Source organism: Aplysia californica, unplaced genomic scaffold (assembly GCF_000002075.1).
Source record: "Aplysia californica isolate F4 #8 unplaced genomic scaffold, AplCal3.0 scaffold00407, whole genome shotgun sequence".
In the NCBI taxonomy this organism is placed as follows: domain Eukaryota; kingdom Metazoa; phylum Mollusca; class Gastropoda; order Aplysiida; family Aplysiidae; genus Aplysia; species Aplysia californica.
Window position 1 is genome coordinate 133,360 of NW_004797677.1, and position 26,097 is coordinate 159,456.

General features: G+C 37.5%; 1 protein-coding gene across 2 annotated transcripts; it reads right to left on the minus strand.

Annotated features, from left to right (window-relative positions):
* Window positions 1-3,160: 3,160 nt before the first annotated feature.
* Window positions 3,161-25,468, minus strand: LOC101859427. Of its 2 annotated transcripts, XM_005104161.3 has the most exons (15): window positions 25,308-25,468; window positions 22,246-22,376; window positions 20,473-20,596; window positions 19,653-19,780; window positions 18,950-19,069; window positions 18,056-18,135; window positions 16,160-16,328; window positions 13,070-13,803; window positions 11,934-12,021; window positions 10,825-10,898; window positions 9,620-9,703; window positions 8,255-8,387; window positions 5,702-5,824; window positions 4,414-4,544; window positions 3,161-3,626 (listed from the first exon to the last, which is right to left on the minus strand). In XM_005104161.3, exons 2-15 carry the CDS (start codon window positions 22,322-22,324, stop codon window positions 3,360-3,362), a joined length of 2,334 nt encoding a protein of 777 aa, XP_005104218.1. In that variant the 5' UTR covers window positions 22,325-22,376; window positions 25,308-25,468; the 3' UTR covers window positions 3,161-3,359. The 2 variants fall into 2 exon arrangements, with proteins under 2 accessions (XP_005104218.1, XP_035827159.1); XM_035971266.1 differs by lacking the exon at window positions 25,308-25,468 and having other exon boundaries at window positions 22,246-22,487.
* Between the last annotated feature and the right edge of the window lie 629 nt (window positions 25,469-26,097).

A 26,097-nucleotide genomic window follows, 5' to 3' on the forward strand; every position in this document is an offset into this window, starting at 1 on the left:
CAAAATTGGGTATTAAATATTATTAGTTTATATACTAATACACAAGTTCATGAATCAATGACCTTTTAGTTAAATTGAAGACGCTTATAAGAACACTGAGCCTCTCGGATCACAGGTGACAGAAAAAAAAAGATACGAAATTGTATAAAATTAAAAAGTGCAAAAAAGTAAAACAAATCCAGTAAGCATTCAGAGAGACAAAAAGCATCTATCTCACTCGCTACTGTCAGTACAGCTCTCTGATATTTGGCAAGAAGAAAACAACAAAGTAGACATACATTGAAATACAGTATAACACGGATAGGTCGAACACAGAAGACTCGAAATCACGCATCTGTCGAACTGTGCGTCTTGTCCTGTTTTTTGTCCCTTTTTTAAATCTTTGTACGATGATATCCCTTAAACTACAGACCCCCTCGAACTACCGAGGCTGCTCCTAAAAAATTCGAACTATCTGTTTAATACTGTAAAATCCTCTCTCTTGGTTAATGTTGATCTCCATAACCGATCAGGAAGAACACATTCTTATGATATTAAGAGTTTGAGCGTGAATCTAAAAGCGTACGGTATATTCCTAGAGTTTAAATGAAAAGAAAAAAAGAAAACAGAGACATATAAGGCAAACTTTGATCCATATTCAGCATCAGTGAGACATTACTAAGTAAAGAAATTCAATTGTGGAGATCGAAAACAAAGTGTTTTGGAATGTGCTTCAAGGCAAGCGGTTATTATAATACATAATACAAACATGCAACACAAATTAACATGTAACAGACATATGGCATGAACATACACATAAAAAACATGATCCCCCTCCCCTACCCCCCTTCAGTTTTAATACATAAAAAAAAAATATTCTCCATTATTTGAGGTCATAACGTTAAACAAAAAAAAAAAACAACAACCGAAAAATAAACAGAATCTCAGTCTGGACTAGGGAAGTGGACACATTGTGCTACTCATTTGGCTTTATTGAACAATCTACAGCAATGTCAAGACTATTTTATTTTGAAGAACTCTACAGATATCATGCCACGAATAAAAAAAAACAAACCCACCCCCCCCCCAAAAAAAAAAACAACCAAAAAAACCTCCCAACAAAATATGGAAGCTTGTGGGCTTGTATTGTTTGAGTAAAAACAACCACATCAAAACAATAATGGTCATTTTGTGCTGGGAAAAAGTAAGGACAGACAGACAGACAGACAGACAGACAGAAACAACTGAGGGGAAGGTAAAGAAGTAGCCCTTACTAGTGGCCCTCTCCGACCACAGCTGAAAAGCCAGGGAGCAAAAAAAGACCCCAAAAAATGGTGGAAAAAGTCTTTGATTTCAGAAAGGATGGAAAGTAAATAAACTGTGAGAGTAACGGTGTACCCTGTCAGAACGTATGCTGCCCTTATTCTGTCCCCATGGTTTTATGCACCCCGCATAATTTAGCAAAATTTGATCATTTTTGCATAAATTCAGATTATTTTCCTTTATTTTATCATTCTTTGTAAAAATTAACAGAATCGCATAATTTCACATTTTTGGGCTCAGTTTGCATAATTTCAGAATTTTTCTTGCATAAAATGACGGGGACAGCTTATTATAGATACGGTGCTCCAATATAGATCATGAATATTCCTGAGAAAGAACACTTAGATCTAGACCTACGAAACCATTTGGAAACTGTAAGGGAAAATAAGGTAGAGTCACTTTTAAACAAAATTTTGAAGTAGCCACTACATGGACTTCAAGGACACTACAGTTTCACTTGAGGTATTGTTTACCGTTTTGTTTTTTCAACGATACATGAATTTATGATTTTTGCTATTTGAAAAGAAATCTCAGCGAATTCACATTAGATCTATTCATGAAATGTTAAAGAAGTTTCACTATTACTACTACATTTTTGCTTTTCCGTTTGATTCTTTTTTATTTTCTTTCTCTTTCTCTCTCCCTCCTTCCATTCATCTCCTCTCTTCTTTCTTTCTAAGTTCTTGTCGATTTTACAATATTAAGCAAACAGTCTTTGGTATTGTCTAATACTACTAGTAATTTTATCACTTCAGACAGAAACTGCAACATTTTTGTTACATCTGTGAGAGTTGGTAAAATGAGCACAGCATGCTCCACTCTAGCCAGTGCCTTCTTTGAATTTGTTCTGTGCACTGGAATTCAAATGAATCTAAAAACGAAACGGCTGTATGCTAGTATACATCTCGGAGTATGTCAGAAAAACGGAATTAAAGAAATATTATTGGATTTTATGCAAATCTGATTAAGGTTCTTTTATTGGCCAAAAAATATACAAAAATAACAGGGCTCAGAATTTCTCAGGGTATATAGGCTGTGGCAAGAAAATATTTTTTTCTAAAGCTACTTTTGTCCTGTCTTCAGCATCACCATCAAATAAAACAGCGTGTGAACACTAAACACAGCACCAAGAAGCTGAGAAAGTCGCTGCAAAATAACAGGAGTGAATAAAAATAGGGGGCACATTCATTTACATATATGTGCCAGCTCGTCACTGAAAAGTGTGAATATTCCATCCCACAAAAGTTCAATCAGCTCAAAGGAAATGAACTTTATAAATGGAAGACATATAAAAATAACATTAATAATAATAACAACAATAATGAAAAATAATAGTAATAATAATTAAGATAATAATAATAGTAATAATAATAGTAATAATAATAACGATAATAATAATAATAATGATAATTAAAAAAGTAATACTAATAGATGATAATGACCATGATAATAATAATTACATTTATATATCCTGTATCCCTGCTCTTTGTGCTCAACAAAGACGCAGGAGCACAATATTTCCCCCCACCCCCCCATTGACTTTTGACTCCTCACCCAACTCTCTTGTCTGTTCTTATACCACAGTTCTTTCTCAGGACCAGTATATTGCAGTTCCCCGTATTTCATATAATTTTAACTCATTGCCTACCCAGGCCACACATGCTGCTGTCAACTTGGGTACTTAGATGATAGCAATGAGAAACACACCAGGTAGGCAATGAGTTAACAGAGACAAAAACACACAAAAAATGTATTCATTAACCCTATCCGTACACCGTGTTTTACTATCATATTCATACAACGTGGAGAACTCTGTGCCACCACTTTTCAAGGAGAAAATTTACTCATTAATCCGATCCATACGCTTTGCATAGCAGTCTGTCAAAATGATATTTTGAGAAATACTGAAAGTTTCAAAGAGAGCTTCATACTAGAAGAATTCTAAAACATGAAGAATACAATACCGGGGTGGGGGGGTTACAAAATGACCCCAGGGCGTACGGATAGGGTTAAACAAATATCGGCAGATGAGACCGGAGTAGGACAACAAGTAGTATTTAAACAGCAGCAGGAGGTGTGGGTTGTCTACCCGCGTCTTCTAGCGCGGCTGCCGACAGCGACTGGTAGCTGGCTTCTGTCACTAGAGGTCTCTGTTGTTGTATAGAGCCGTAACTGTTCTGGCGCTGCACCGAATGACCTGCACTGGCGCTTCTGGCACTCGCGGGCACGGTTTGCGCCGATTCCGTCGCAAGCGCTGGGTTCTCTCTATCCTTCAAGCTCTCACGCCAGCCTTTTAATTTTGTGAATGAGCCCAGCAGTAGTAGCTGCAATGAAAGAAAAGAAAATGGGGGATTAAAAAAAAAAGATTGTTTAGCATAATTTATTAATAACACAAGACATTAGTCTTTGCCTAAAATCACCCTTACTTGGAAATCAAGAAAAAAAGGACAAGGTGAGAGAATGGAATTTTTGACAGATTTGAACAGGGGGAAGATCTGAATGGAATGAAGAAGTACTCCGGCAATCTACTTCCTTTATACACACTGCCCAGGCAAAACTGTATTATGCATGCTGCTCTTGTAATCATTGTTCTTGATGGACTGCTGAAAAAGATGTCGGATGTCGGTATAGCAAAAAAGCCCCCAAATCTTCAGGATTTGTCGGTAACTTCAAAATTACCCGATTCAGTCGAGGACCTATATTAAGGTAATGCTAAATTCTGCTTTCAAATCAGTAGGATCAAACATCAAACAAAAACCATTAAGTTTCTTGGAAGCATGAGTCATTTTTTCACAAACACATGAGCACACACATGCACGTTGGAATTCCTGTTACCTAGACCCTCTAAGAAGATAAACACAACCCCATGTACATGATACAAATACCCGAGTACACGCACACAATCTCACACACATTTTATTTTTTAGTAAGAGTTTTACAGCACTTGCAGCACAATAAGGTCATATAAGTGCCAAAAATAGATTTGTCACAAGAGAGTAATGTATACAAAAAAGGAGAGATGAGGACGATAGATGTTTGATAGGAAAGAAGGAGCAAACCACACCAGAGCCCCCGCCAACCACCCACCCACACATGTTTATCTAAACTCACCAAAGCCAAACCCTGCAAGGCCACCAAAACACCAAAGAGGATGTGCGGCGAATTGACGGTGGAGGAGCCCCACAGCGGAGCTAAGACTGTGCCAAGACCAACAACTGTGCGACGCAGACCTTGACTCAAACCTGAAGGAGTAAAACAATACTGATTTGTGACCCTCCCGATCAAAATCAGTCATATGAAGGACATTTTTAAAATGAGGTTAACATTAATTCCAGAAACTATCACCATTTTCCTACAATTAAAAAAAAATGAAGTAAATCAGACAATGTGTGGCGAAAATATGGAACTTTCAAGAGCGCAAAGTGCGGAAACACGAAAAGGAGAAAATAGGCTCCTTTAATCTCGTCACGCAAGCTCACAACTAACCACACACACCTCCAAAATAATTCAAAATAAAATATTTACAGTCGATTATAGTTGTTTATTTTGACCTTAAATGAAGCAGAAGATATAAAACTTCTAATAGAACAAGAAAAAAAAAATTGCATAGAATGTCACATTTTTGCGTTTCGAGCCTCGTACCTTATAATAGCACATTGCATCTTACGACTGATATTGACCGGGGCAGACAGATTTATACTACCGCTTGCATGTTCTGTCCTTGTTTGTTTTTTGTTTTAGTAGAGGTTTTACTGCGCTCGCAACTGCATAAGGTCCAATGAGCGCCAAAGGGTGGATGTCAACAGAGAAGTCCTTACAGGGAATCAGGCTTACTCTGCTCACCTCTCTAGCTTCAACAGTGCAAAGTCTGCTTCGACTATCGAGGCACCCCAGAAATAGAGGGTCATTAGAGTGTGACAAACATACAAAAGAAGTAGAGGAAAATGACGATAGTAAGAATTAGGAAAGAAAAAGCAGCAGTTCCCTGTTGCAGTTCAGGCACAGTTATGAGCATGACATCGATGAATCAGTCCATTTACAATTCTACTGTGCATAAGAACATGTTAATGTTCCCCCCTTTGGGAAAGGCCTAAAGACACTTCAGTCAGTAGCACCGTCTCAGGGGGTAATGTTCTGTCCAAGAGAGCCCCAGTGAAATGGCAAGTAATCAAAACCTTTAGCCCACTCATGGGTCTTTCAAGGAAAGGTAGATGAAACGGGTGATTTTTTAAAGCATGTTTCTTGGGCTGCACAGGCTTTTTCAATCTCCCCAAAAATACTACCATGGCTTCAGCGTTCTGAACCCATGTGGTACTTGGGGGTTTTTCCACTATACGAGGCTTCGGTACTGTAAGTGTAAAGCTCATTGAACTTTTATCATCCCCCCAAACCCACAGACCTTGTGTTTCCTTGCGTGTCAGCTTGGAGAATAACGACGTGGAGCACACAAACAGGAAGGGCAAGCTCAAGACATCCAGGAACACGGGGATACTGAAGAACAGCAGGTTGCCATCACGGTTGTCTGAAACAGCGAAGAAAAACCCCCCCCCATCAAAATTTCCTTTTATAGGAACCGAGAATTTTTAAAAATATAAAAAAACTGCCAACTGATAAGCGGGACAGATACTGCAGAAGCTGATGAGGCATAGAGAAATCTGAGCCTCTGTTATCTCTAGTGGATGGATTACCGTCCTCTTTAAAATTGAATAAATAAATATGAATAATAATAATAACTTGAAAATGAAAAGGATTTTTCAGAGAGCTGATTAGCTTGTTTTCAGCCAACATTATACAAAAAAGGAAAATGACTTAAATTACTTTCCAAAAAATTGTAACCACCATCTGTGAGGTAACAGTTAGGTGCTTTGCAGTTGCACACAGAAGACATGAGTTCGATTCCTGTGTGGGGAGAATATCTATAGATTATCTTCATCTTTCTGCTGGGACGTTGTATCCCTCTCAGCCCAGGTTGGCCCTGACAGGCAGGATTGAAGCCCACCTCCTAAATGATCCTAATTGTGTTGATAGCGGTGTAAAACACCTACATGAAAATGTGACCACAGACCAAGATTCATATAATTCCAGTTGATGGGATATAAAAAATAAATATATACAAAGCTTGAGATCATCTTCGATAGTAAAAAAAAATTAAAAAATATTCAACTTTTTAAAAGATAGATTAACAAGAACCCACTAAACTAAAGAATATTATAACACTTATTATTTTTTTACCCTGTCAATAAACAAAACAGCCTTTGTCAGACATTTCACCCAATTACCCTTAGTAAAAAGACTGTGAAGTCTCATGTTGAGTTCTTACTAGGCCCTATAATTTAACCCTATCCGTACGTTGCGTTTTACTATCGTATCAATACGACGTGGGGAACTCTCTGACACCACTTTCCAAAGAGGAAATTTATTCGTTAATCCGATCTGTATGCTTTGAATAGCAATCAGTCAAAATGATTTTGTGAGAAATACTGAAAGTTTCAAAGAGATCTTCGTACTAGAAGTATTCTAAAATGTGAAGAATACAACCCCGGGGGTACAAAATGACCCCAGGGCGTATGGACAAGGTTAAGATCTCCAATCCACCAAAGAGTCAAAAAAAAAAAAAAAAGCCAAGTCAAATTGTCATGAGAAATTTGAAAATACCTCTTGTGAAACTCTTTTAGAACATAAGGCTAATAAGACACACACACTTCCCCTAAAGTCCACTTTGTTAGGATGTGTGAAGAATTATAAACTGCAAATTGGAATTTGAAGAATAAATTTTGTCAGTGTCTCACATGTTGACAGGAAGCAAAATATCAACATAGGGACAAAACTGTCTCATGCAAAAAAGTGGTGCAATGAACACAGTGCTAGTAAATCGTTCTTCATGATAAAAGACAAAGTTAGTCAAACCGAATATTTCTTCTGTTTCAAATTGTGAGGACATAGGTCTAAAAACATTCAGAAAAAGAAGGTCAGCCTTTGACTCCATTCAGAAAGAGAGAGTGAGAGAACAGATGGGTGCAGATGAAAATAGTAATATAAAAAAACAATCGAACAAAACACAACTCAAGATCTTTTAAGGAAGTTTTCTCACGTGAAGTACCGATAAACGGGATGTAGACAAAAAACAAACAGCTTGAAAAAAAAAGAGTGAAACAGCCAAAAAATATCATGGAGGAATCACTGCAGCGTTTGGTAAGAAAGTTCACGATGAAAATCACCAGGATGATCTGCAGAATAAATTGAAGAAATCAAAGTAAAAAAGAAATGAGTACCATATACAGACGGGTACGAAAAAAACCAAAATAATATAAGAGCCATTGTCAAAAGATGAGCATTGCTAGATTGACTTGTTTCCCCATATGAGAAAAAAAAAGTTTTAAAAAATTGTTAAACGAAATAAATGTTGAAGCAACATTCTGATGAGAATGGCTCACATATGTAATTATATATGTGTCACGACGCAGTGGAATCAGGCACTCTTCAATTTTTGGGCATATGGAGTCATTGATTTCATCTAAAACCTTGTTCATTTGTCTCACTTTCTATGAAAAACTACCCATCTATCATGAATAAAAGTCGATATATTTGCGATTGAAGGAGTAGGGGGTCGCCTGAAAACCTTGTTTCAGAAGTAAAATTAGCGAGAAAAGAGCGGCCAAAGTTGCATGACTTTCAAAGCTTGAGATTCCTTTGAAACTGCAAATTTGCAATTTTTAAAAATCTTTTTTCAATGCTTCTCAATAAAATCTACAAAGAAATGGGTTTTTTAAGGGATTTTAAAAGCACTGAGTCCAAAAATAAAAATTTGATAAAAATGGCCAATCAGACAAAATATGCCAGTACAATACCTTCAATTTCATTATTTTGACCAACGCCTGATTTCAGCATGATGCTTCACATATAATTACACACACGCACAGATGAAAGCATCACTATTGCACAGCAGACTTACGGGGCTCGGCTTCTGGTACGAACCATATAAGCCAGCAATTGGAGGCCAGGTTCATAAACGCTCCAAAGATAATCATGTTCCTGTCGCAGACACAACGACTGAACACTGAGACCAGTACAAACACAATGATAATCTGCGGATAAGACAGTATTTTTGTAATGCCCTGTACATTATTTTTCTTGTTTTCTCAAGCATAAAGTATCGATGAACAAGAATTTTACATTTTCTGAAAGGCTGATGAACGGAGATTCATGTAATTTTTTCCCCTCCTCTATTTGTGTTCATTCTTTGTATCGTCCTTTGAGTTTGAGTAAGGTGAAGCACATTGACACAATAACTGTCATTTAGAGCTGGGAAAATGTAAGACAAGACAAGACATACAGAAACAGCAGAAGGAAAGTAAAGAAGTAGGACCTACCAGTGGCGCCCTCCAACCACCCGCTTTAATTCTTCAAATTTTTCTATTTTGTTGGAGAAAGATTCTCCTGTGCAGATGTATTGGTCATTGCCAGACATTGACGGATGAGCTAATAACGTTTCTGTTGATGGGAGTATAAAACATTCACAATTTCCCCTAAATACGAGGCTCTGAAACATGATAAGGCATTTAAAAAATGGCAAAATTTGAGCTTCATTTTATTTTACCAGGCGACAGCGAGACAATAATTTATCAATTTTATAAACCCCTTCACCACAGGGCAGGGAGCATAACCTACCAAAGAGCATAAGGCAGTCTCAGTCCAGACGGTAAAGGGGTTAACAAGTATACATTCTGAGGTTCAAACCCCAACGAGACAGCCTTTTCACATCCTTTCTGCAATAGCTTTTCTGTCTTCCCTGTCCGAGGACCTTGCGCTTCACTTTCAAAATGCTTAACAAGCCAAATGTGGCCACCAATAGAGGTATATGAGGTGAAATTTTATTTATAAAAGAATTAGAAATCAATATATGTTCTAAAAGTACTAAAAGTGATCCCACTTGTCAATATTATTTGTGAGCTAAGACTAGCATTTGAAGAATCACAGAAATGTAAGCCCCCATGCTCTGGTGGCTACCAGCAAAATGGCAAAATTCTACTGTGTTAAGGCATATATTGTAAACTAAAAAAAATCGGTTTGTCTTAAGTCTTATCAATGTAAAAACGTTATTACAATAATTATACAATTTATATTTAGCACTCCCTAATGTAAGCACTTTGTCCATATTTCAAAGGTTCTCTGTTCGTGGCTTTATCAAAATGGCTCCCAATCCAAAAAAGTTCGCCTACCTCTGATTCAAGTCAGAGTTCAGCAGCACTTTCAAACTCTCTAAACACTGACACAAAAAGGGATAATAATTTTTAAAACAGTTTTCTTCTCCACTCACCTCCACCCCACAAGCGCAGTACATTAGGCTGTTCTCTAGCTCACCAAAGTCTAGGTACTTCAGAGACAAAGGTGTAACCATCGTCTGAAAAAAACAGAACAAAAAAATCATTTCATATGTGAGGCATTGTATTGGGGTGAAATCAGGCTTTCGTCAAAATGCTGAAATCAAAGAAACCGACACTTTTCTGCTGGTTTAGAAATTTTTATCGAAATTTTGTGTTTTGGCTCTGTATCTTTCATGTCAATTTAAAAACACATTTCTGTGTGGATTTTACTGTAAAACGTTGATTAAAGGGACAAAAACTGTAAACTTTCAAGTTTTCAAGGACTCTTATGCTATAAAAGTCACCAAACTTTGTCAGCCATTGTTTCGCTAATTTTACCTTAATATCTCGACCTCTATTTAAGAGAGAAGGATTATAAAAAAAAATTCAAAGCAAGGCAAGAGAACAGACTTTAAGATTATACCAATAATTCCAAATGCATTAAAGTTGAGGAGCGCTTGATTCCATCGCATCGTGACACGTATGGTCAAGGCATGTCGTCAGAGTTGTTCTACAATGGTCCATATTAATTTCCGGGATGTTCTAGATAAAGCTTTTATTCAAATAAGACAAGATAATACTTTATTGTCCCAGACCGAAATTTTTCTTGGCTGAATAGCACCGTAAAAACATATGAAAGTATGCATAAAAGTTAAATTATATATTATTTATAAAATTCAATACATGAAAAGAAAGCAAAGCTGACAATAACGTTCATATTATTTCAGATGAATCATTCGACCACATGTAGGAATTTATTACTAGACCTTTAGGGGGCAATTTAGGGTACAGTTTTGTTCTGTTTCATTATTTCCTTTCTAGTTTTTAATTGAAAAAAAAACCCCAAACAAATGTCCGGGTCATGGTTCTGATGCGGGTGCTGTGGTTTCTTTAATTTATGCCCAGCATAAATGCTATTCATTATTATTATCAATATTATTTTAATAAAATATCTATCCCTCTAGATTCCAGTATTGCATGTATAGCACTGGCAAATCATTCAAAGCAGCTTCCGCCACTGTTTTGATAAAAATTTCAGTCAGTAAAATCTAGATATATGATTACGTCTCAAGAAATGAAGGGGGAAAAAAGGAGAAAACACCATCCAGAATAATAGGAAAGAAGAGCAAAGCACACCTGCCAACCACCCGCCACATACCTCTACACAGACTTGCGAAAACATAGTGCAGAAAATCACGTATATCACAGCTACTACTTCATCTCGTATGTACTCTGCAGAGGAAAGATGAAACATGAGAGCAATGCAACAAAGGAACACTAATAATAATACGACAATATGATGAAAACTTAAAAGGGAAACAACAACAACAAAAATTAGCCACAAAATAGGACAACTCTATTTATGTCCCTTGCCTTCTTGACCTTTACAAATTTGCCATTTGTGAATAAACGTCAAGGATGGTGTGTTGGTGGCGAGTCAGTGTTAAATAGTGTCATGGTCAGCATTAGAGGAGCACAGAAAGAGCCTCTATATCAGGAGTATAAAACTCAGATAGCCCGAGGGCCACTGGGGGTGTAGTCTTGTTTCGCTTTAGTAAGAGTTTTACGGCACTTGCAGTACAATTTGGTTATCTAAGTGCTTAAGATTAGAGGTGGTACAAGGGAGTAACAAACACAAAAAGGGAAGGAGGAGAGATTAGAATAATAGATGTTTGATTGGAAAGAAGGCGCAAACCACACCACAGCACATGCCAATTACCCACGGAGTATAGTCTGAGAGAGCCTGGACCGCACCAATCAAGTATTCCACACGGCAAAAAAAGACTCATGTATTTTATTTCCAAAGTGCAACATCGAAATCGTGTTTAAAATTTGTCAATCAACACCACTGGAATCCTTTACAATTACGAGCAACGATAGCTTTTAAGTGATTGAAAAATATAATATAAAGATCCCAGGCAATATCATGGCAAAAAGGTGCTTGTGAGAAAAGACATGCGGGGCTGCATTGACCCTCAACCTTGATGTCAAGTTGGGGGCCACAATATTATCATTCTGCGGGCTACAAGTTTAAAACCCCAGCTCCAAAACAATCTTTAGGTATTAAAGAATTAGACATCTACCCCCCCCCCCCCCTTGACATTTAACACTTTAAAAAAATAAGTCTACTAGCTGGTCTTTCCCAAACACCATTCGTCAATTAATTGTAGGTCACAATATAGAGACACTGAAGCTGTTTTGACAAATGCGGTAGTTAAAGTACAGAATATCTGATCCTCAGCAGGGTTGCAAGCTTTTTTCTCTCACCATTACAGAAGAATCCCAGTCTGCCTTCCCTAATGAGAGGGTCATCAAGGACTTGAGTGCTCCTATGTATGTACGGTTCATTCGAGAGCTAGATAGAGAACAGGATAAAGATTTCATGCAAAACAAAATGATGAGGAAGTACATGATTAAAGAAAAACAAAACATATTGGCTAACAAATGTTAAGTTTTACAGTCAACTGAGAAGCCAGAGATATGAATCATTTTCAAATTTAAGTGAAGTTGAAGCCTGAAGTGTTTTTTATTGAGAACTTTCCGTTGCTCCTACATCTTCCATAATCAAAGTTTACAAAGGTGAAATAAAAAAATAACAACAGGCTCTTGATGACAAGGGCTGTCCCAAAACAAACTTTGCTATCAGCCATAAATACTGGTACATCTCTGAGACAAATACAGAAAAATGGCAAAAAATTTACAAGCAGATTTTTACAATTGGCCGCTTTAAAGGACAAGTGGGCTATCCCGAAAAATGCTGTTTTGAGAAAATCGAAGGTAAAGTTTTAGCCCCTTGTTCAGTTTCATTAAAAAACAAGGAGAATTTTCTCTATAACCAAATAAATATACACACCAATAAAACCAAATTTCTATAGGTAGAGCAATGCCCACTTTTGGTGCAGGTCAAGATTTCTGGAAACCCCCGAAATCTGGGTTAGCCTGCTTGTCCTTAAAAGCGACCAATAGTCCTTGAGTTTCTTCAAACTAAAATGCCCATAATAGGCACAATTCAATGTCAACACACAAACACGATGATTTAATAAGAGTAAGATTTCCAGTGTACAAAGAGACATCTCCACTGATCATGGGAAAATCTGCCACCAAAACACATTCTATATTTTTACCCATGCTTTTTTGCCAGTAAAGACAGGGCAGTTGCTCACCATTCCAGCAAGAGTGTGAAAGGTTAATATTCAAAATTCAAAAACTTTGATTAGTAAAAATTTCTCTTATCTCTCCCTGAGCATTTCTTCTCATTCTGGAGTCCTAATAAAGCACCAAGCAATCTATTCTCAAATTAAACTCTTGACCATAGCAAGGTGTTAAATAAAAAAAAAAAAACCCCAATAGAAATAACCAAATCAGCACTGGGGAAAGAAAAACCCAGAATCCACCAGACTCACCCCTCTGACTGCACTTGTCTGACGCCCAAGAAGTCTCGTCCTCTCGTCGTCAGCAGCCGATCTTGGACCTGAAAAGACAACAGCGTAACCACCTCGGGAATCATACCGCCCCTCATCTTCCTCCTCCTCCGCACCAAAATGATGCTCATCAAACACCAGGTTAATTCCTCCTTCTTGTTCCGCCCCCTTCCCACCCTCCTTGTTCTCTTCTCCCTCATTGCTACCCGTCGCATCCGCCTCCCTTTCTGAGGCACTCAGCAGACTGTCGGAGATAAAATTCTCGGCAGACATCATCAGATCGATGGAGGTGCCAAGAGCCGACGTCTCGGGGAACTCGATCTGTGACGGATCCTCAGATTCCATTTCCCCAACCTGAGGAGGATCGCTTTTGGCGGGCAGCCCAGCTGGCTCACGCTCTGACCCTTGAAGGTCATCATGACGTTGGTGGAGAGAGGGGAAACATCTCTGATCCTCCTCTCCGTTCTTCCCATATGGGTGAGCATTACTGTATGTGTCTGTCCCATTCCCATCCCAAACCATATCAGCATCTTCGTCAACAACTCTTGAAGGAGAAACTTGTCTATCTGTTCCCTTCTGTTCAGTCCTTTCAGTTGGATGTGTAGTCACAGAGTGAGTAGAATTTACAGCAGAGCCCCCATTGGCGTACTGTGGGGGTACCTTGCGCTCATCAGGAATTTCCTCATGAGCTACATTGTGATGGTTATTTGGCTCATCTGGGGACACAATCAGAAACAGAACAAACAGTGCTAGTGCCGTAGAGGTTTTGAGGCTAGGTGGCGGTACATGTACTTATTCATAATCTATTACATGAAGGACTGAGAACACTGCATAAATTACTGCTCATATGACTGAGAGAAAACTGCATGATTTTCTTTTAAAATCATAGTTAAATGAGGGTGGAACCATGATGAAGTCAGTTTTCAAGAACTCTCTGCATTGAAAGTAAAAAGATCTAATAAAACAGCACGGGGTGATTATGAATCTATTCGGAAAAAGCAGTTCTAGAGAAGCTTAATGTAAGACTTCGATATACAGTATAACATGGTTATCTAGTTCGAACACAAAAGACTCAAAATCACTCATCAGTTAAACTGTGCCTGCATATAAATGCAATTATTATAAATTATTATTATATCTCTAATTCCTTAGGACCGGCCCCTGTAGTTCGAGGGATACCTTACTAAGATAAAGTAGAAGAAAAACAAAAAAAACAAACTGGGCCCGCAGGCACAGTTTAACGGATGCGTGATTTTGAGTCTTCTGTGTTCGACCTATCCGTGTTATACTGTACGCCATTTTGAAAAGTGATGTATGATGGAGTCTTACACTGAGCGGAGGATTTAATATTTCTTGAAGTACTGAAAAGTCCCAGAAAGCAGCAATCAAAATTTTTATTTCAGTTATCTGAAGGCATCTTTTACTCACCAATGTGTACGAGATCAAAATTATATCCTTTTTTTATGCACATACAGCAAATAAATATCCAGCATAACATTTGTTAACAATAATGCTGAAATTTTATAATTCTTCTCAATTTTTATATTTACATATTTTGTTTCAAGTTGGGGGGTATTTATCTTTGCAAAAAGTAGCAAAGTGCTTCAAAATGACCAGCCTAAAATCCTTCTACAGCACAAAATGTTAAGGAATGCAGGAAAGAAAATTGTGCTTTGTCAAGAATTCCTTCAATTCCTCAAAGGAAAGGTAACAGTGCATTTATTAGTTGAAATCATGCATTTCTGTAAACCGTTTCTCAAGGCACGATACACATTTTAATAACAAAACGAAACCGGAAACATTAACTAAAATGCTTCTAAGCATTTACATGAAGAGATGCATTGTTCTTAAACCTTTTGGATTAATAAATGAATGAACTTTCATGCTGAATAATTATATAGCTTTCACTAATAGACAGGTCAACAACAACAAAATAACCAGGTTGACAACACAATACATCAGAAAAGTCAATTTTCTTACCACAAACATTCTGTGATTTGAAAAGCTTATGAAGAAGTATAAAAAAAGGAGACACTACGTTGCTTGAAACCTCGAGAGAAGCCAGCAAGCTGTAGACATCCACGGTTGGAAATGAAGCTTTTTAAATGTTAAAAATGTGGCAAGCCCTTCTCTGCCAGAATTTGTATTACTGCCAAGAGCAAAAGTCACAAGTCATTTTAACTCTTTCATTACCGAAGGTTCTTTTTCCTCACCTGGACTGGACCCTATTTGTGACCTACTTTCTGATTTTGCATACTGTCGGACAAATGAAAGATTTTGAGTTCAATTTTCAATATCAACCACATATATTATATTATAAAATAAAGGGGAAATTTTTTTAACAGGAAGTGGTGAGCCGTGAAACACGACTGGCGGTCCAGCATTGGGGGTAACACGAGCTGTGAGACACAGCTCGCGGTAGTGAAAGATGTTAACCCTTATTTTTTTTCTGTTTCACTAAAGAAACATTCTACATTACAGATGTGTTGCTCATAGTCAGACATTGACAGACAAACTCGTCTGAAGCTACTCCTTTGAAAAAGAAAACTTTGACTTTGGCCTGGTATGTCATCACAACTTCCACTGAGACAAGGGCGTCCATTTTAAAAAAATGACACTTGGCTTACAAATCTGACACACATAATTATAGAAAACACCAGGTTTTGTCTTGAGGAGGTAAAAAGTTTCTATTTCATCCACAGTGTTAAGTGTTAAAATGCTTCTTGAAGGCAAGTGGAAAAAGAAGTGAAAGAGCATGGTGGGGGTTTGGGGGAGGGAGAACATGGTAAGTCCATAGGAAGATACATTTCCAGTATCAGTGAGAATTCCAAGTCATATCCAAAGCAATATTTCAAATAAAGACATCAAGGGACATCTTTCAAAACAGCTTTCTTTCATTATCTCCTTCATAGCTTTTAAATGAAAAATAACGAGCTGTTTTCAAAGAAATAGTTCTGAATTGGGCGTTATCATTTTCTTTAACTTTCTCAAATCTTCCAAAAACTGAATTTGCCCACTGAGGAATGATGCTGACAGACGAAATGCTGTCAGACAGTCAGTAGACACACTCACCAATTCCCCCACTACACGATATCTGTCGCTTTGGCCACGCCACTTTCTCCACATCTGAGACTGCCGTGGCCCGAGACTCCTCCATTTCCTGCGTGTAGACCTGGGCGGGCTCGTAGTACAGCAGCAGGATCAGCACAAGAAGAAAAGTCCAGATGCCCACCAGAAAACCCTATGGACCGAAGGTTTTGAACCTATGACCTATCGCAACAAAATGCTGATAACATAAACTTCACGCGACCACAGAATTTCTTCATGTAAATAAGATATTGTGTTGACGGAAGTTGAGATGCACAGAATAAAGAAATTTTTTTTACTTGGTAAAAGTAATTTCATGCTAAACAAAGTCTACTGTATTATACAGAAAATTAAAGATTTGCTTGCCAGAGATATCTGCCGTAAGCTGACAAAAGGCCTTTTTTTTTCATTTTGGTGCAAAATTTTTTAATCTGCTAAATCGAAAGCCTGATCAGTCACCCACCCTACTTGTGTGAAAGAATCAAAGCGAAACTGTAACTAGTTTTTGAAATAAATTAAAACTCAAATTTCGGAAGAACACAATTCTTAAATGGTTACGCTGACAAAAAGCCTCTTTATCTCTAAAACTACTGTGAATTTTAAAAAGGGTATTTTTTCAGCTTACAGCAGATATGTCCAAGCAACACTGCACTCATGTTATTAATCGTGCCCATGCAGCATGGTGCTCATGTAATTGATAAGATCAGATAAGATCAGATAAGATCAGATAAGATCAGATAAGATGATACTTTATTGTTCCAATGGGAAATTTTCTGGGCTGCACATCAGGAATGGTAAAAACACAAGCAGATAATAATATAATATACATACAAGTTAAATGATATTTTACTTCCATAGACATTCAATATTTTATTGGAACTGCCGTGGAAAAAAAAAAAAGGTACTGATTTTGACATAAGTGCTGTCATTCATTGAAAGGAGTATATGGTCGTTTTTAAGGACAAGCGGGCTATCCCAGATTTCAGTGGTTTCCAGAAATCTTGACCTACACCAAAAGTGGGCATTGCCCTACCTAAAGGAGAAGTTTGGTTTCACTGGTGTGTATATTTGTTCGGATATAGAAAAAACTCTCCTTGTCTCTAAAGGGCAAAAACTTTACTTTCAATTTTCTCATAACAGCATTTTCCGGGATGCCCCTTCCTGCTTAAAGCGACCAAATCATCCATGAAACAAAACAAAAAATACTACAAATATTTAAATTTTATCAAGCGTTCATCAAATAGTTTGCTCTATTTTTATAACCCTATCCGTACGCCCTGGGGTTATTTGGTACCCCCGTGTTGTATTCTTCACATTTGAGAATACTTCTCGTTCGAAGATCTCTCTGAAACTTTCAGTATTTCTCAAAAAACCATTTTGACAGACTGCTATGCAAAGCGTATGGATCGGATTAACGAGTAAATTTCCTCATTGGTGGCACAGAGTTCCCCACGTCATATGGATACCATAGTAAAACACAACGTACGGATAGGGTTAAAGTTTAGTTTTAGTAAGAGTTTTATGGCACTTACTACAAAAATAGGTAAAAAAGGAGCCGAAGATTAGAGGTGTTACGAGTAGAGAGTAACATACAAAAGAAAGAGGAGAGAAAGAGACAGCAGATGTTTGAAAAGAAAGAAGGAGCAAACCGCATAAGAGCACCTGCAACCACCCACATCTTTCACAAACTACTATTAGGTGTGGGAGATTTGAATGTCATGTCCCGTTTTTTCAAAACTAAGACATATGAGAAGCAAGTTCTCTCAAATAACATCTGACATGAGAGAGAACGGGCAGCCGATGATTAACACTTTTCCAGCAGTCAGGGTTCACAAATGTATCTGCATAGATCTGAACCCTGCCTAAACTTTTTCGACTTACCCCAGGAGAAGTGTACTTGTTAACTTTGAAGGGGCCTATCGTAAAGTCCGCTTCTCGAAGAAATATATTGAAGCCTGGGCCTGAAATATAGGACGGGAGAGGTTACCCCAACACCAGGCTTTGCCCAGGCACAGGCTCCAGTGGCTGAGTGGTCAGAGAGTTCAGACTCACAAAGAACGTCAAGCAAGAGTCAGTGGCATGTTTATGTTTCCTTGAGAAAAACACAACAAGACTGACTAAAAAAAATAAGGCACTGCACAGCTGTTCTAAAGTTGTCTGCGTCGTTGTAGCATTGTGTATCTTGTATTCATTGCATGAATAGTTATGTATTTAATTAAATAGGTACTTAGATAATTATATTATGTTTGCCATTGTAACCCAAATTTAAACAGCAATAAATTCAAAATTTATTTATTTATAGAGCAAAACATAGCATGTTATAGATACATGGATGGAAACAGCATTCACAATGTTAAGTCAGCAGAAGAACTCCATTCATTTAAAAATCATACCATGAACGAGTGCAGAAAAGAAGGGAAAAAAATTAAAATATTCATTTCTCAAAATATGCACACACTAACACACAGAGAAGCAGATTCTAAAAATTCTGCTTTAAAAATTATGATAAAACAAATATAAGGGCGAATAAAAATTGAAAAGGGGGAGGTGGTCCTTTGTATGGGTGATCGTCTTGGACAGCAGTTTGTCAGTTAAAGCAGGCTCGACTGTATTTGGGTAAGGGAATTGGGATCACACACTTATGAAGAACAGCCAAAAAATGAGGTCCACTTCATTCAGAGAAAAGACTCAGGCACAAACTCAGTTGTAAGAACAAATATTGAATAAAGTCTGAGGCATTCATCCTTTGATAGAGGTGACCTGTTTTCCACTTACCCATGAGAAGTGCAATCTGGCGGATGGCTGCCAACTTTGACAAAATGCCTGTCCTTTCTTTTTCACTGGTATACCTGGAAACTTCCGCAAACACAATTGCCTCACTACCAGCTCCTAACCCTGACAAAACAAACAATTGGTAAGAATATAAAAAGCTGATTATCTATACATATGAAGATATTAAATCATTAATGGAATTTGCTGTGGACACAAAAGTTAATTTTCCCCTCTTTTCCCTTGTAAGTCAAAGTCGCAGTTATCCTACTGCACTTCTTGACCGACCTTTCTTAATGCTAAAAAAACCCCAGCTGTTTCAGACCATTAATAGTCAGTATAATAATACACTTAGCACATTTATCGTCAGTCTACACTTAAATGAACCTGTGACAGGGAATTTGAACTCTGAACACAATGCCTTCTCAACGAAGCGCTCTGAACATGACCAACAGCTCCCCTTTCAAAATGACCAACCTATTTCATATCTAGTACCGGCATTTAAATCCGCCCCTGTGAACAATTGGTGGTGTAAATCATCAAGAATATATTTACTTCAAAGTGGCAATGGGAAATTAGCTTTCTGAAGTGCCCTTTATTTGACGGTCAAGGGAGCTGACATTTAAAGTAGGCTAAAAGAGCTTGGACATAAGAAAAAAAGAAGAAGGAATTATTCATTAAAAAGAGCCAGAAAAAGAACTGTGCAAACCTGATATGAATCTGCTGACGAGGCACATTGCGACTGAGACATCAGCGAAGTAGAGGAAGCTGCCTCCCAGCTCAAACAACGTGCACACAATAAAGATTCTCTTTGAGTTTCTGGTACGATCTGATACCCTGGAAATGACATTTAACATGTCTCATATGTAGAGAGAATCAATGAAAACAAGACAAAATGATTACAGAAATAAAGGGACTTGCTTTATATACCTAGGACATAAAAAGTAGTAGAATAAGAACAAAACATTATATTATGTTAATTTCATTTTCAAATTATTTCATAGATGCCTCCATCTCAGTCCATTATGCAATAGTTGGGTTGGGTTTTTTTAATAGTCATGGTCAGTTTTGATACAAGAATGCAGGGAATCTTGACTTTCTACAACTATTGATCATTTTCAAAGACATTAAATACTTGTTTTTTTTTGGTTTTCTTTCAATGGACCATAGAGTCATCAATTTCTCTAAGCAATGACCAATTTTGAAAATCTACAGCTATGAAAGTATAGTTCATATGCGACACAAATGCAAAAACTCAGGGTATTCGTCTCTTTTCAAGAACAGGTGCTAATTCCTACTTAACTTACCCAAGGGTCTAGGTGTCAAAAAATGTAAAACGTTCAATGACAGGCCATGCCTACATAAGAATGGCAATCTCCCTCAGATTATAAAAATTTTAAACATAAGCTGATTGGAAAAATTGAAGTAATTAATTGAAACTTTAACGAAATGAATAAAAACATTCGATAAATTAAAGCATTAGAAAACTGACAAAATGAATAAAAACCTTTTACATGTAGAGCACCTACCTGCCAGTCACAGGGGAGGCCAACGCTGCCGCCACGCTGTAGGCTGACAGCACTAGCCCTAACATGTACTCCGGAACTCCGTACTCATTGTGCAAGTATAGCCACAGGGTAGGGAGAATCACCGCTGTTAGAAGAACAGCACTTTGTTTTATGAACACAGAACTCTATAAATTGTAAATGGTGTAGAATTTTGCTGTTATCAATCAAGTCAACAGCTGTAATGCCGATGTAGCAGTGAAAGTAAGTTTTGAGTAGAGTTATTGTTTTAGTAAGTGTTTTACGGCACTTGCAACATAATAAGGTCATATAAGTGCCAAAGATATGAGGTGTTACAAGAGAGTAACAAACACAAAAAAGGAGAAGGAGAGAAATAGACAATAGATATTTGTTTGAAAGGAAAGAAGGAGCAAACCACACCAGAGAACCCGACAACAACCCACTGCTAAGCACATCCACACAATAACATATCTATTTAGTCGCTGAGAAAATAAGACAGGCAAATAGAAACAATACAGGGAAAAAAAAAAAGAAGAACGACCTGCCCGTGGAGCCATCTAACCACCTGCACAGTGAAAGTGATATGTTATGGATCTGCAGCAACTCTAAAGATTAATGACCCAGAAAGAAAGAGTACAACCTTACCCTTCATTTGTACCATCTCTACAAGGCAAAAATTTAAACCAGTTCAAAGTAGGAGCACTAGGAGCAGTAGTTAGAACAGGAATGGAATAGAAAAAAGAAAAGAGCAAGGCCCTGAAATTAAAAGAGAGATGACATAGATTCAAAAATGTAAATTTTACAAAATAATTCTACCTACAATTTTCTAGCCTTTAGGCCTATTCAGTTGATGAAGTTATAAATGCACTACCGGTACAAGATGAAAAGATAATGAAATACTCAGAATTAGGTCTACCAACAGGACCCCAGACTGGCAGGAAATATCTCAGGAATAACTAGAAAATTTCTAACCGCTATCTGAATTAAAACTTTGAGTTATATCATGTCATAAATATACTGCCTACTCTTTATAAAAAGTTAAGAGTCAGTCTATCAGTGTACATAAACATGAGCAAATTTTTATGTGTTTGCTTAAAAAACTCCCTTGGGAGTACCATAGATCAAATTTTCCAGCTCTTCATCTTGATTTGGTTATAAAATTGAATAGATTTCAAATAGTCCTGTTTTAACTCTATCCGTACGTCGTGTTTTACTATCGTATCCATATGACGTGGAGAACTCTGTGCCACCACTTTCCAAAGAGGAAATTTACTCGTTATTCCGATGCATACGCTTCGCATAGCAGTCTGTCAAAATGATTTTTTGAGAAATACTGAAAGTTTCAAATAGATCGTACTAGAAGTATTCTAAAATGTGAAGAATACAACCCCGGGGGTACAAAATGACCCCAGGGCGTACGGATAGGGTAAAGAAGTAATTAACTTCAAAAGGTATCACAGAATGAAAAATAAAGAGTATGAGTACGAAAAGAATGATTATTAAAAACCTAGGCTCAGTATTAACATTAAATAAGAGCAGATCATACATCAACAAAGAATAGACTTTTACTAACCAGTCAGCAAAATATTCAGTTTTAGGCATAAAATCATCAATCAATTAATTGAGAATTGTAAATGTTTTACACTCTCACTGACATAATTTTGATAATCTAGGCAAAGAACTACTTCAACATAGCCAGTAACTGCCAACTCAGGCTTCTGTCGATTCAGCTTTAATAAATCTTTACTTTTACATAAATATAAGTCAAGATCTTACCATACTCAATGCCACCGCATAGAAAGATGAAGGCAAACACAGTGTACATGAGCCGCTTTTTCACTTTCAGAGACGTCATTTTCTTTGGATATCTTCAATCTTGGGACAGATACAAGTCAGGGTACCTGGATCTGTCAAACACAAGAGAATGGACTGAAAGAACAACAGTGTAAAAATGCCAGAAAAGAGAAATTATAATGCCATACCACTGTGGAAGCAATTTCTGCTTTATCTGTTAGAAGCCTAATCAACACCAATGTTTTGAGTATGATACATGGTCGTATGGCACTCGAGTGGCAACGTCATTATGCTTGAACCTCAAGTATTGAAGGGTATCACATAAATAATGTGAGGCAGGTGGGGAAATCAGGGGTTTGTCAAAAAAACAAAATCAAAGAAAACGCCATTTTACTGCCTGTTTGACAATTTCGTACTGTTGGTTGTGTGACTGCAAAGTGTGGGTGTGTATTATAATCGATTGTTAACAGAAAGTTTCTAGAAATGTTTATGACCATAAAACACATCATCATTGGATTCCAGTTATAAAAACAGTCAACCAATGACATTGATTCCCCTTAATAATTTGTGTCACGACTTGTGGAATCAGGCACTCGTCAATTTTGGTTTTATTGGTAGGCCTATCATTATTTAGCCTGTTTATTTGCCTTCTTTTTTGGTGAAAAAATTGTCCATCTATGTTGAATAGAGAAGTCAAAATATTTGCCATTGAAGGAGGTCAGGGCCGTCTAGTTTCAAAGTTAAAATTAGCAAGGAAATGACCATTAAAGTTTAGTAACTTCCATTATAACCGTAATCTGAGAGTCATTGGAAACTCAGAATATAATGTATTTTTGGGGCCTCTAATCAATGTTTTTCAACAAAATCCATACAAAAATGTGTTTTTAAATTCACATTAAAGGTGTTAAACCCAAAAAAGAAAATATGAAAAAAATTGCAATTGGCCCAAAACAATACCGATTTCTTTTATTTTATTATTTTGACGAGCGCTTGATTTCACCACGACGCATCAGATTTGTTTACATCTACCGTGTACTACATACATGAGGAGAAAAAGAGTTAAACCAAACATCAAACAGCTAACAACACTGAATGACAGTCTAACGATTCAAAAAACACCCACCCTGCAAAGACCAAATATTAGCAGATCTAGATGAAATTCTTAGACAGGCGACACCTACTTATTCCAAAAATGTAGGGAAGGGAGAGGAGGAGTGAAACACTAAGATTTAAGTGTATCCATTTGTAAAATAGAATCATGTCCGAGTTCTGAAAGAAGTCCACATCAGTAACCAACGTTTAATAAACAAGGAATTTGGGGTAGAATACATAATTTTAAGTTTAAAGTAGTTTTTTGGGGGTGGAAAAATTAGCCTACTGTGTGTGTGTGTGTGTGTATGGCACTCACTAGCAACACCAACAGAGTAGGACAGTATTTATATCTATAACTTAAAGACTGAAATGTAAGAGACCTTGGTTCGATTCATGGGTAGGGGGAGATTAAGGTGACTATTTCTCTGAACGTTCAGGAAAATAAACTAGAACTCTATTTTCTCTGAACGATTTCCATTCTCGAGATTTGTTGGTTATTTGCGAGAATCCGGGTCATCTTTCATTCTGCGAGGACTGGGAAAAAACATTTTTTTTGCATAGAATTCAATTTCTAGAGCTAGAATCTAGAGATGTTTAGATGTCTGAATGTTCAGATATTTCAAGTGTGGTTGGGGCAACGTTCCTGACCTATACTTCATTTGAAAATGTCTTCAAAAGGTGCTGCGAGAAAACAAGACTGCTCGACTTTGGCAGTAACCTATTTTGTAAGTATCATGATCTAGTCACCCCTAAAGCAAAAACTATCACAAAAGATCCCTCTACGCATATACGCCCCCCCCCCCTTCACACCTCACACACACGCGCGCGCACACTCTCTCTCACACACACAGACACGCGCGAGTGCGGGCCACTCCATTATTAAAATCTCAAGAACGAAAACCGTTCGGAGAAATAAAATTCAAGTTTATCTTCCCTAACGTTCGGAGAAATAGAGCCGGCCTATTCTGTATCCAGTCGATTTTGCTATGGAGCACGTTAGGGCTAGGTCACTTTATTTTATAAAAAATCCAACACAACATTAAGGTGATCGATTGCATTCATACATACAGGCACAGGGAGAGTACCATGCAATTTTAAATGCACCATCACACATCTACTACATTAATTTACAAACTAACAAAAGTAAAAGCGCTAAAACTTTGTAAGGCCACTTAGGCGATCTCTGGTTTTGGCCCCAAGTGTAATTAATGACATTAAAAATAAATATATATATAATAAATTTATTAGTAACTTTAGGCCAATGGGTAGAGGTAGGGTTATCGAACCCCAGTGCCCATTGGGAAGATCGACAAACCGATCGCTCAACTTGCGGCCTGAAAATTGAAAACAAGTTACACATTTGGTGTTTGTTTTAGGGGAGTGTATACAGACCCGGTAACCGGGGACAAAGCCACGAAGTATACAGACCCAGTAGGGGAAATCTTTTGTGATCCCTTGTTTTAAATGGGGCTCTGCGAATCGGGCAATCGGTTTGTGCTGATGGTCGCTTTGCTCCCACAATCTGACTGGCCCCGCCTGCCAAACCGAACCAATTGTGCCACCAATGGGCACCCCTATACTTGGAATAGGAGTTAAGAGGGGTAGGATTGAACGGCAGGGTAGTAGTAGAGGTAGATTCTAGGTAGATCTAGACCTAGTAATTGTTTAGGGCCACAACCGGATCATCACTTTTGACATCATGGACAGCTGATAGAATCTAGTAAAAACCTCAGCACTTCGCACCTGTAATGCTACCTACTCTATAAAAGATTATTTCTCCGTCTCCACTTTCTGGTTTGATGAACTACTCTGGCTTCTTGCAATTTAAATTAGAGACAGAGGCAGAGAGAACAAAAACAAGATTCATCACAGTTGGATAGAATCTAAGAATCTTAGAATGTACGGAATGAAGTCTGGTCGTCATGCTGGATGAGGATGCATGATTTAATCACTGTGAGGGCTGGTTCGACTTCAGAATCAGCTTTTTAGTATTTTTACTGTACTGTCACAGAAGTATCGTCAGTTCCTCCGACACTCATGACTTGGGACAGTCACAAACTTTGATTCCTGTGTCAGTGTGAACTGTGTGTGAAGAGTGAAGCACTGAGCTGTAAGGACCAGTCCAGTGAAGGAAGAATAAGCTTTAGCTTACTGAATGTGGGTGGAAGAACAGAATACAGTACAAACACTAAAGAACGAATTACATACTTGCCAGATTATAAAAACCTTTCCCGCTAAAAATCAGATTTATCACACCACTTGAAAACAGCGAGATTATCAATCAATATATATCACCTTCCAGCTGCGAGGGAAAAGTCATATTTTACAACCTAAAAACGGAGAATTCTGTTGATTGTACAAGGTAAACTTGTAGTCCAGCATGTTAGAAGAGATCATCTAGATCTAGATCTATATTTTTATATTTTTTAAAGACCCAGTGAAAAAAAAACCGGCCCGTAGTGTAAATTTTAATGTTTTGGCCTACATTAGTATTTTCAGAAATGACACAATTTCCACTAAAAGTCTCCTATCAATATCGAAAAACTTCAATAAAATTTCTGAAAAAAAGAGAGGTTGTAATTCGGGAAAACAGTTAAGAAAATTCAGTCATTTTCAAAGGAAAAGACAAAACTAACAGCACAAAATAAGGGAGAAAAGTAACGTTGTTCCCGCTCCCTTGGTCGAATTTTTCCCTAACTTTTGCCCCCAAAGATATCGTGCGGGTAGATAGATGACACTTTT

Bases quoted from the DNA above. Each gene is read 5' to 3' on its own strand.
- LOC101859427 (XM_005104161.3), bottom strand. From the start codon at position 22,324: ATGACGTCTCTGAAAGTGAAAAAGCGGCTCATGTACACTGTGTTTGCC. The intron at 19,070-19,652 runs GTTTGCACAGTT...TTGTTTTGTCAG, and splicing joins CGTCAGCAGATTCATATCAG to GGTTAGGAGCTGGTAGTGAG. The intron at 8,388-9,619 runs GTGAGTGGAGAA...TCTTATCCGCAG, and splicing joins ACTGCGCTTGTGGGGTGGAG to ATTATCATTGTGTTTGTACT.